At 52.0% G+C, this 12197-nt stretch overlaps 1 protein-coding gene across 7 annotated transcripts in view; it reads right to left on the reverse strand.

The window, feature by feature from the left end:
- Positions 1 to 566: 566 nt before the first annotated feature.
- Positions 567 to 12197, reverse strand: part of AIFM3 (apoptosis inducing factor mitochondria associated 3) — a 63237-nt gene continuing 51606 nt past the window's right edge. For 5 of the 7 annotated variants that reach the window (XM_038763747.1, XM_038763750.1, XM_038763752.1 and 2 more), the window contains 5 exons: positions 10226 to 10324; positions 6300 to 6375; positions 6057 to 6161; positions 3868 to 3888; positions 567 to 1037 (listed from right to left, as the gene is read on the reverse strand). In XM_038763747.1, coding sequence (XP_038619675.1) covers positions 998 to 1037; positions 3868 to 3888; positions 6057 to 6161; positions 6300 to 6375; positions 10226 to 10324 — 341 coding nt within the window. In that variant the 3' untranslated portion in view covers positions 567 to 997. The remainder of the gene's footprint in view (positions 1038 to 3867; positions 3889 to 6056; positions 6162 to 6299; positions 6376 to 10225; positions 10325 to 12197) is intronic. The other 2 variants (XM_038763753.1, XM_038763751.1) reach the window with 1 other exon arrangement.

The following is a 12197-nucleotide window of genomic DNA, read 5'->3' on the forward strand; positions in this document are numbered from 1 at the left end:
GGATTTGAACCCCTGGCCTCTGACTCCAAAGCCCGGGCTCTTTCCACCGAGCCACGCCGCTGCTTACTACGTGCAAAGCACTGCTCTAAGCGCTGGGGAGGTTACGAGGCGATCGGGTTGTCCCACGGGGGGCTCCCAGCCTTCATCCCCATTTTCCAGATGAGGGAGCTGAGGCCCAGAGAAGTGAAGTGACTGGCCCAAAGTCACACGGCTGACCGTTGGCCGAGCCGGGATTTGAACCCATGACCTCTCACTCCAAAGCCCGGGCTCTTTCCACTGAGCCACGCTGCTTCTCTAAGCGTATAAGTGTGCGTGTGTGTGAGCCCGCTGTTGGGTAGGGACCATCTGTATGTGTTGCCAACTTGTACTTCCCAAGCGCTTAGTACAGTGCTCTGCACACAGTAAGAGCTCAATAAATACGATTGAATGGATGAATGAATGTATACGTTTGTGAATGTATGTATATATCATCATCATCATCAATCGTATTTATTGAGCGCTTACTATGTGCAGAGCACTGTATTAAGCGCTTGGGAAGTACAAATTGGCAACATATAGAGACGGTCCCTACCCAACAGTGGGCTCACAGTCTAAAAACGGGGAGACAGAGAACAAAACCAAACATATATGTGCACGCATTAGGGCGTGTGTGAGAGTATACGTGTGAATGTGTGTATATATATTTGCGCTTGAGTGGATAAGTGTGCAGGTGTGTGTATGTTTGTATGAATGTGTGGGAGAGCACATGTGCAAGTGTGCAGATGTGTTTGTGCGTGAGTGTGCGTGTTTATGTGTATGCCTGCATGGGGGGGACACGTGTGGGACTGCGTACGTGTCCTTGCACGTGTGTATACGTGACAGGTGGACGACGGCGGCTTTCGGAGCGACGAATCTGTCGGTGGGCGGTGGGCTCCCCGGCGCTGGGTCGGGGAGAGCAGCACTGTCCGCAGCACGCTCCGCAGCACGGCCAGCTCCGGCCCCCGGCCCCGAGCCGGGGTCAGTACCCTTTGCCCGTTAACCACGACATGTCTCCGGTTCTGCGGGCGGACAAACAAAGCGACCCTCCCTCAGCCTCGGCTGCAGCCCCCTCTCCGGCCTCCCACCCACCTCCTCCAGCCTTGGAGGGGTCCTGTAATAATAATAATAATAATAATAATAATGGCATTTATTAAGCGCTTACTACGTGCAAAGCACTGTTCTAAGCGCGGAACACTATTCTAAGCGCTGGGGAGGCAACAAGGTGATCAGGTTGTCCCACAGGGGGCTCACAGTCGTAATTCCCATTTTACAGATGACGTGACTGAGGCACAGAGAAGTTAAGTGACTTGCTCAAAGTCACACAGCTGACAACTGGCGGACTGGGGATTTGAACCCGTGATCATGTGCTGTACTCTGCTGCTGGCCTAGCTGGCCCTGGGGGAGGATGAGAGCAGACAGCGGGACGGAGGGGGAGAGAGCGGAGCTCTTCCCAGCATTAGGATCGTTATTATTACTATCGAACAGTGCTTCACACATAGTAAGCGCTTAGCAAATAATAATGACGGCATTTAATGAGCGCTTCCAATGTGCAAAGCACTGTTCGAAGCGCCGGGGAGGTTACGAGGTGATCGGGTTGTCCCATGGGAGGCTCCCAGTCTTCATCCCCATTTTCCAGATGAGGTCACTGAGGCCCAGAGGAGTGAAGTGACTTGCCCAAAGTCACAGAGCTGGCAACTGGCAGAGCCGGGATCTGACTCCAAAGCCCGGGCTCTTTCCACTGAGCCACGCTGCTTCTCTGATGGCATAATAATACCATCATTATTCAGTAATAATACCATCATTATTCAGAGAATAATGTGTCAGAGAAGCAGCCTGGCTCAGTGGAAAGAGCCCGGGCTTTGGAGTCAGAGGTCATGGGTTCGAATCCCGGCTCCGCCACTTGTCAGCTGTGCGACTTTGGGCAAGTCACTTAACTTCTCTGAGCCTCAGTTACCTCATCTGTAAAATGGGGATGTAGACTGTGAGCCCCCCCGTGGGACAACCTGATCACCTTGTAACCTCCCCAGCGCTTAGAACAGTGCTTTGCACATAGGAAGCGCTTAATAAATGCCATTATTATTATTATTATTATTATTATTATTATTTGAGTGCCGACTATCTGCCCAAGCACTGGGATTGGAGCACCAAGCACAGGATTCAGCCCACAGTGGGCGTCCAGCACAGAGCTCCACACATGGCGGACACTCAGTACAGGGCTCTGCACACAGTGGGGCCCCAGGACGGTGCTTTGCACATAGTAAGCGCTTAATAAATGCCATTATTATTATTATTATTATTATTATTATTATTTGAGTGCCGACTATCTGCCCAAGCACTGGGACTGGAGCACCAAGCACAGCATTCAGCCCACAGTGGGCGTCCAGCACAGAGCTCCACACACGGCGGACACTCAGTACAGGGCTCTGCACACAGCGGGGCCCCAGGACGGTGCGATGCACACTATACACGGCTATGCACACGGTAGGCATTCAATAAATACTATCTGAATGGCTGAAAGATTGGTCGGGAAAGGAAAAATTTGTGAGCATCCCCGATGGGCAGGAGAAGAAAGGACATAGTCACCCCCAGTGCTTGCCCACCTGCCAACGCTTTGGGGGGCAGAAGAGGTGTCTCCTCACTATTGACTTTAAAGCAGTCAATCACCTCGCCCCTTCCTATCCCATCTCATCTCACTGCTCCCCTAGTCATCATCATCATCATCAATCGTATTTATTGAGCACTTACTGTGTGCAGAGCACTGTGCTAAGCGCTTGGGAAGTACAAATTGGCAACATAGAGAGACAGTCCCTGCCCAACATTGGGCTCACAGTCCAACCCAGCCTGCTCACCTCATTCCTCGAATAACGATGGCATTTACTAAGCGCTTCCTATGTGCAAAGCACCGTTCTAAGCGCTGGGGAGGTGACAAGGTGACCAGGTTGTCCCGCGGGGGGCTCACAGTCTTCATCCCCATTTTTCAGATGAGGGAACTGAGGCCCAGAGAAGTGAAGTGACTTGCCCAAAGTCACCCAGCTGACACGTGGCGGAGCCGGGATTTGAACCCATGACCTCTGACTCCAAAGCCCGGGCTTTTTCCACTGAGCCACGCTGCTTCTCTAATGCCAACCCACTCACTGTACCTCGATGGTACTCACTGTACCCTCTCGCCACCGACATCTAGCCATCCTGGTTCCCCAGGACCGGCTCCATAGTGGTTTCACCGTTCCCTGTCCACGTGTATTGTTTTGTTGTCCGTCTCTATATGTTGCCGACTTGTACTTCCCAAGCGCTTAGTCCAGTGCTCTGCACACAGTAAGCGCTCAATAAATACGATTGATTGATTGATCGATCTTGCCCACATTCTGCCTCTGGCCTGAAATGCCCTCCCTCCTCATATCTGACAAAGACCCTCCCCCTTTCAAAGCCTTACTGAAGACACATCTCCTCCAGGGAGCCTTCCCTGACTGCGCCCTCCTTTCCTCTTCTCCCACTCCCTTCCGCAGCCCCCCGACTTGCTCCCTTTATTTATCCACCCCCCCCCCCCAGTGCCCCAGCACATGCATATCTGTCATTTATTTATTTCTCTTCATATCTGTCTCCCCCTCTAGACTGTGGGCAGGTGTCGTGTCTGTTCACTGTACTCTCCCAAGCTCTTAGTACAGTGCTCTACACACGGTAAGCGCTCAATAAATACGTCACTGTACTCTCCCAAGCTCTTAGTACAGTGCTCTGTCAATAAATACGATTGACCGACTGGCTGGTAAAGTTGAGGAGTGCCCGCTCTGGGCCTGAGGGGCACCGAGCGATGAGGTTCTGATTAGCGAAAGGAAAATACGAAAGCCGACCTACTTGCCGTGACGAACGAACAGTCTTTAAGGCGAGAAAGCAATCGGAGGGAGAAAGAAAGACAGACAGAGAGACAGACACACTCAGAATTTCAGTAATTTCATGGGAAGCCCCCCTCCCCTTGGCCTAGGGTCCTCCCCCCACATTGTCTCTGGCAAGACACTTGCTAAACATGGAGCCCCAATCAAGTTATAAAATACTGGGGAAAGATGGAAAGAACAGGGGCCTGAGGGTCAGGAGGCCTGGAGGCTCTGAGTGACCTCGGGCAAGTTGCTTAGCCATCTTGGGCCTCGGTTTCCTCGTCTGTAAAATGGGAGCTGTCACCTCACCCAGCCTCAGAACGTGGGACTGGGATCTCGTCTGATTTTTATAATAATAATAATGATGGCATTTCTTAAGCGCTTACTATGTGCCAAGCACTGTTCTAAGCGCTGGGGAGGATACAAGGTGATCAGGTTGTCCCACGTGGGGCTCGCAGTCTTAATCCCCATTTTACAGACGAGGCAACTGAGGCCCAGAGAAGTTAAGTGACTTGCCCAGAGTCACCCAGCTGACAAGTGGTGGAGCCGGGATTTGAACCCATGACCTCTGACTCCAAAGCCCGGGCTCTCTCCAAGGAGCCACGCTGCTTCTCACGCTGCTTTTAGACTGGGAGCCCACTGCTGGGTAGGGACCGTCTCTATATGTTACCAACTTGTACTTCCCAAGCGCTTAGTACAGTGCTCTGCACCCAGTAAGCGCTCAATAAATACGATTGACGATGATTTAATGACCATAGTGCTTAGCACAGTTCCTGGCTCCCAGGCACTAGACCTCCTTGTGGCCAGGGACTGTGTCCCTTATATTCCTCTACTGTACTCTCCCAAGCGTTTAGTACAGTGCTCTACACCCAGTAAGCGCTCAATAAATACGATTGGCTGACCCAATAGATGCCTAATAAAAATCATCCTCAGTATCAACTACTGTCAGCAGGGAGCTCGGACTTTAGAGCGTCCAGCCCGGGGATGGTCAATCGAGACGTCCCTCCCAGAGGCCCTGGGCACCCCGGCCTGCTCCTGGGCAGACGAGCCGTGTGAGGAGAGGGTGGGGAGGATGCCCAGGGGCAGGGGAAGCCCAATTTGGGGAGTTTTTGAGAGGCAGGACGTGCCCCGTGCGTCCAAACCAGAATGATCGGGTGGGCACGGCCCCACTGAGGGTGAGTGGCAATACTAAAAATAATCGTGCTCTTTGTTAAGCGCTTACTGTGCGCCAGGCTCTGTTCTAAGCCCTGGACTGGATACAAGCAAATCAGGTTGGACACGGCCCCTGTCCCCCATGGGGCTCACTGCCTTCACCCCTTTTTACAGATGAGGGAACTGAGGCCCAGAGAAGCGAAGTGACTTACCCTAGGTCTCACAGCACGCAAGCGGCGGAGCTGGCGTTAGAGACGATTGAAAACCCTTGTGACAGCCCTTCCCCCTCACTCAGAGTGGCCCTCCCAGGAAAAGCGGGAAAGGGATCGATTTCCAAAGGGGGCAGAGGGGCTGGCGGGGCTCTCTAAGGCCCGGATTGGGTCTTATTAAGCGTCCTCAGTCCAGGGGGTCAACAAGTGCCCGCTTCCACCCAGAGTTCTGGAGCCTCTGGCCGAAAGACAAAGACAGAGAGGGTCTCAGGCTGGTAGACCCGGGGGTCTGACCTGGTGGGAAATCACTCAGGGACTGCTACATTTCAGCAGGTCCAGAGGGGTGGGGATGCAAGGATGGAGAGGGGAGAGTCAGGGCTGTGGGATGGCCCACGCTGGGTCACTGGAGAGAGTCAGAGATGGAAAGGAGAGGGTCGGGACTGTGGGATGGTCCTGGGTCACCCGTTGGGCGGGCTGGGCTCCGTCTTGGCCCTCCGCTCAGAGCCTGCTGTCCTTACACTCTCAGAAACACAGCAAACACATCCAGACCTTTTGGGTCGTTTGGCCTTCCCGAGCTTTAGGGATGGGCGAACCTGGCTCGGAAATGGGCGCAGCTGGCTATCCCCGGCCCTCCTTCCCCCTCCCCGGTGCCGGATAGGGGGGCACCAGTCCAGCCCGCCTCTCTGGAGCTGGCCAAGGGGTGAGGCGGAAAAATGAGGACGGAGTCGGCTTGGGGCGGGGGGAGAAATCGTCCAGTCCCTCGGGCGGCAGGGGAGAGGGGGCAGGGGGGGATGGCGGTCGGCGAACTTACTCCACGTCGCGCTTCCTGATGGCTCTCCCCGAGGCCATGACCTCGGCCACTTTGGACACGATGGGGTCGTAGTTCATGCTGGCCACGGATATGACCTCATCGCTCCTGCGGGGACAAGGGACGGTCGCCCAAGGAGCGGCCCCCGAATCAGCCCGGGGGATGGGCACCAGAGGAAAGGATGGCAGGCTGGAGTTGGGGGGTACCCACCCCCCTCAGCACTGGCCACCGCCAGGTCCTCCTTACTTGGTGTAAAATGCCACAAACTTGAATTCGTCCAGATCTCCCTGGATGACGACATCGTCGAAACCCTCTCCGTGGCCTGAGGAGAATGTTGGAAAAGACAACGACCGCCCAACGCCGCCCTGCATTGGAAGCCTCCGCTTCCCATCCCAGATTCGGCCCCCTTTCCCTGCCCAACTGCCCCATCCCTCCCCGACCCTCAGCATGCCTTAGTGTACCTTCCAAGCGCTTAGTACAGTGCTCTGCACACAGTAAGCGCTCAATAAATACGACTGAATGAATGAATGAATGGAAAAAGCCCGGGGTGGGAGGATTCTAATCCCGGCTCTGCCACCACCCAGCCGTGTGACACACTTTCCCCCTTCAAAGCCCTACTGAAAGCCCACCTCCTCCAGGAGGCCTTCCCAGACTGAGTCTCCCTTTTCCTCTGCTCCTCCTTTCCTCCCCATCACCCTTCTCCCCTCCCCACAGCGCTTGTGTATATAATAATAATAATAATGTAATAATGGCATTTATTAAGCGCTTACTATGTGCAAAGCACTGTTCTAAGCGCTGGGGAGGTTACAAGGTGGTCAGGTTGTCCCACTTGGGACTCACAGTCTTAGTCCCCATTTTACAGATGAGGTAACTGAGGCACAGAGAAGTTAAGTGACTTGCCCAAAGTCACACAGCTGACAATTGGCGGAGCCGGGGTTTGAACCCATGACCTCTGACTCCAAAGCCCGGGCTCTTTTCCACTGAGCCATGCTGCTTCTTGTACACATATACGTACACATTTATTATTCTATTTCTTTGATTAATGACGTGTACGTATCTCTAATTCTATTTATTTATATTGATGCTATTGATGCCTGTCTACCTGTTTTGGGCTTTTTTCTGTTGTCTGTCTCCCCGCTTCCAGACTCTGAGCCCGCTGTTGGGTAAGGATTGTCTCTATGTGTTGCCAAATTGTACTTTCCAAGCGCTTAGGACAGTGTTCGGCGCACAGTAAGCGCTCAAAAAATACAATGGAATGAAGTGTGACCTTAGGCAAGTCACTGAACCGCTCCGGGCCTCAGTTTCCTCCTTTGTAAAATGATGATAAGATTCCCGCTCCCTCGTAGACCGTCAGCCCCGTGTGGGACAGGAACTGCTGTGACCGGTTGGATTATGTGCTCTGCACATAGTAAGCGCTCCATAAATACGATTGATGATTATTTGTATCTGCCCTAGTGCTTGGCACAAAGTGAGCGCAATAACAGCGGTGGTGGTTTGGCCAGGCTGGGTGGTCCCCTCCATCTCCCCCCACCAGGCCAGACTCAGTCGTGAGGTCTTTTTTTTTAGCCTCAAGGGCTGCCTTATAAGCTCACTGTGGGCAGGGAATGGGTCCGTTTAACATTATACTATATTCTCCCAAGGGCATAGCACAATGCTTTGCACACGTAAGTGCTCAATAAATACGACTGAATGAATGCCCTTCCCCCCAATGCCCAAGCCTCCCCTAGAGTGCCCATCTCCGCTGAAATATTTTGTGCCTCAGTGGAAAGAGCCCGGGCTTTGGAGTCAGAGATCATGGGTTCAAATCCCGACTCCGCCAAGCTGTGTGACTTTGGGCAAGTCACTTCACGTCTCTGGGCCTCAGTTCCCTCATCTGGAAAATGGGGATGAAGACTGGGAGCCCCCCGGGGGGACAACCTGATCACCTTGTAACCTCCCCAGCGCTTAGAACGGTGCTTTGCACAGAGTAAGCGCTTAATAAATGCCATTATTATTATGCCTATAATATAATAATTATATTACATATAATTATGTAATAATCATTATGTAACATAATTAAATAATTATAACATGTAAATAAATTAACATAATTAAATAATTATGTAATAATTATTATTATTACATATCTATCCTATTTATTTTATTTTGTTAGTGTGTTTGGTTTTGTTCTCTGTCTCCCCCTTTTAGACTGTGAGCCCACTGTTGGGTAGGGACTGTCTCTATATGTTGCCAACTTGGACTTCCCAAGCGCTTAGTACAGTGCTCTGCACATAGTAAGCGCTCAATAAATACAATTGATGATGATGATGATGATGATGCCCGTGAATATCTAAGGATGAGCTCTAAGAGCATCAACTGTCTTCAGAGTAGATTATTTTTCATGATATTTGTTATGTACTTATTATGCGCCAGGCACTGTACTAAGTGCTGGAATAGAGACAGGCTAAGCAAATTGGACAAAGTCCACGTCCCATATAATAATAATGGCATTTATTAAGCACTTACTATGTGCAAAGCACTGTTCTAATCTTAGTCTAAATCCCCATTCTATAGATGAGGTCACAGAAACCCAGAGAAGTGTAGTGACTTGCTCAAAGTCACACAGCAGGCAAGTGAGAAGCGGCGGGGCTCAGTGGAAAGAGCCCGGGCTTTGGAGTCAGAGGTCATGGGTTCAAATCCCGGCTCTGCCGTACGTCTGCTGGGTGACTTTGGGCAAGTCACTTCACTTCTTTGGGCCTCAGTGACCTCATCTGTAAAACGGGGATTTTCATTCATTCATTCGATCGTATTTATTGAGCGCTTACTGTGTGCAGAGCACTGTACTAAGCGCTTGGGAAGTACAAGTTGGCAACATATAGGGACGGTCCCTACCCAACAGTGGGCTCACATCACCTTGTAACCTCCCCAGTGTTTAGAACAGTGCTTTGCACATAGTAAGCACTTAATAAATGCCATCATTATTATTATTATTATTATTAAGTGGTGGGGCAGGATTAGAACCCAGTCCTTTAAGAGAAGCAGCGTGGCTCAGTGGAAAGAGCGCGGGTTTGGGAGTCACAGGTCACGGGTTCGAATCCCGCCTCTCCCACAGGTCTGCTGTGTGACCTTGGGCAAGTCACTTCACTTCTCTGTGCCCCAGTTCCCTCATCTGGAAAATGGGGATTAAGACTGTGAGCCCCTCATGGGACAACCTCATCTCCTTGTATTCCCTCCGGCGCTTAGAACAGTGCTTTGCACATAGTAAGTGCTTAATAAATGCCATCATTATTATTATCATTATTAAGTGGCGGGGCAGGATTAGACCCCAGGTCTTTTAAGAGAAGCAGCATGGCTCAGTGGAAAGAGCGTGGGCTTGGGAGTCACAGGTCACGGGTTCGAATCCCGCCTCCCCCACATGTCTGCTGTGCCACCTTGGGCAAGTCACTTCACTTCTCTGTGCCTCAGTTCCCTCATCTGTAAAATGGGGATTAAGACTGTGAGCCCCTCATGGGACAACCTCATCTCCTTGTATTCCCCCCAGTGCTTAGAACAGTGCTTTGCACATAGTAAGTGCTTAATAAATGCCATCATTATTATTATTAAGTGGCGGGGCAGGATTAGACCCCAGGTCTTTTAAGAGAAGCAGCATGGCTCAGTGGAAAGAGCGCGGGCTTGGGAGTCACAGGTCATGGGTTCGAATCCCACCTCCCCCACATGTCTGCTGTGCCACCTTGGGCAAGTCACTTCACTTCTCTGTGCCCCAGTTCCCTCATCTGGAAAATGGGGATTAAGACTGTGAGCCCCTCATGGGACAACCTCATCTCCTTGTATTCCCCCCGGCGCTTAGAACAGTGCTTTGCACATAGTAAGCGCGTAACAAATACCAATATTATTATTATTATTTTGGCTCCCAGGCCTGGGCTTTAGCCAACTAGGCCACGCTGCTTCCCTACCCACAGCCTAGAAGGGCCAGGCCTCTGCCCACCAGGGGCTTCTTTTAGACTGTGAGCCCACTGTTGGGTAGGGACTGTCTCTATATGTTGCCAATTTGTACTTCCCAAGCGCTTAGTACAGTGCTCTGCACATAGTAAGCGCTCAATAAATATGATCGATTGATTGACTGATTGATTCCCGTCGAGGGTCTCCTGGAGCCCCCCGGGCCCGGCCCCGGGAATCCGCAGCGGCCCGTGTACCTGCGTAGCGGATGCTCTTCCCAAACATGGCAGTCCAGAGGCAGGGCACTGTGCTGATCTCCGCTTCCTGAGCGAGCATGTTCTGAGCGGCCACGCGCCCTGCGGAGGGAACCCCGGGAGGAGGCCGAGGGCTCAGAGGCGGGGATGGCCTCTAGCCAGGGGACCCCGAGGGACCCCAGGAAGACAGGTTTGGGCCTCATCCAGCCGGGCAGTCGCAGGGGCATCGCAATCGCAGGGGGTATAATAATAATAATGGCATTTATTAAGCGCTTACTACGTGCAAAGCCCTGTTCTAAGCGCTGGGGAGGTTACAAGGTGATCAGGCTGTCCCCCGGGGGGCTCACAGTCTTCATCCCCATTTTCCAGATGAGGGAACGGAGGCCCGGAGAAGTGAAGTGACTTGCCCCAAGTCACCCAGCTGACAACTGGCAGAGGCGGGATTTGAACCCATGACCTCGGACTCCGAAACTCGTGCGCTTTCCACGGAGCCACGCTGCATCTGTCCACTACTGCCCTCTGCCGGGCAGCAATCGCAGGGGCATCTGTCCACTACCGCCCTCTGCCGGACAGTGGTCAGAGGGACTGCCATCCACTACTGCCCTCTGCCTGACAGCAGCTGCAGGGGCGTCTGTCCAATCAATCAATCAATCAATCAATCGTATTTATTGAGCACTTACTGTGTGCAGAGTACTGTACTAAGCGCTTGGGAAGTACAAGTCGGTCCACTACTGCCCTCTGCCGGACAGCAGCCACAGGGGCTTCTGTCCACTGCTGTCTTCTGCTGGACGATGGTGGGAGGGGCTGCCATCCACTACTGCCCTCTGCCAGGCAGCAATCACAGGGGCACTTTCTAGACTGTGAGCCCACTGTTGGGTAGGGACCGTCTCTAGATGTTGCCAACTTGGACTTCCCAAGCGCTTAGCACAGTGCTCTGCACACAGTAAGCGCTCAACAAATACAATTGATTGAGCTGCCCACTCCTGCCCTCTGCCGGGCAGCAATCGCAGGGGCATCTGTCCACTACCGCCCTCTGCTGGACGATGGTCGGAGGGACTGCCATCCCCTACTGCCCTCTGCTGGACAGTGGCCGCTGGGGCTTCTGTCCACTACTGCCCTCTGCTGGGCAACAATTGCAGGGGCACCTGTCCACTACTGCCCTCTGCTGGGCAGCAATCGCAGGGGCATCTGTCTGTATATATGTATATATACATATATATGTATATATGTATGTATATATGTGTATATATGTATGTATATATGTATATATGTGCCCTCTGCTGGACGATGGTCGGAGGGACTGCCATCCCCTACTGCCCTCTGCTGGACAGTGGCCACTGGGGCTTCTGTCCACTACTGCCCTCTGCTGGGCAACAATTGCAGGGGCACCTGTCCACTACTGCCCTCTGCTGGGCAGCAATCGCAGGGGCATCTGTCTGTATATATGTATATATACATATATATGTATATATGTATGTATATATGTGTGTATATGTGTATGTATATATATATGTGCATATATGTGCCCTCTGCTGGACGATGGTCGGAGGGACTGCCATCCCCTACTGCCCTCTGCTGGACAGTGGCCGCTGGGACTTCTGTCCACTACTGCCCTCTGCTGGGCAGCAATCGCAGGGGCACCTGTCCACTACTGCCCTCTGCCAGGCAGCAATCGCAGGGGCATCTGTCTGTATATATATATATATACACATATATATATATATATATGTTTGTACATATTTATTACTCTATTTATTTATTTATTTTACTTGTACATATCTATTCTATTTATTTTATTTTGTTAGTATGTTTGGTTTCGTTCTCTGTCTCCCCCTTCTAGACGGTGAGCACACTGTTGGGTAGGGACCGTCTCTCTATGTTGCCAACTTGGACTTCCCAAGCGCTCAGTACAGTGCTCTGCACACAGTAAGCGCTCAATAAATACGATTGACTGCTTGATTGATTGATCTGTCCA

Source organism: Tachyglossus aculeatus, chromosome 21, assembly GCF_015852505.1.
Source record: "Tachyglossus aculeatus isolate mTacAcu1 chromosome 21, mTacAcu1.pri, whole genome shotgun sequence".
NCBI classification, from domain to species: domain Eukaryota; kingdom Metazoa; phylum Chordata; class Mammalia; order Monotremata; family Tachyglossidae; genus Tachyglossus; species Tachyglossus aculeatus.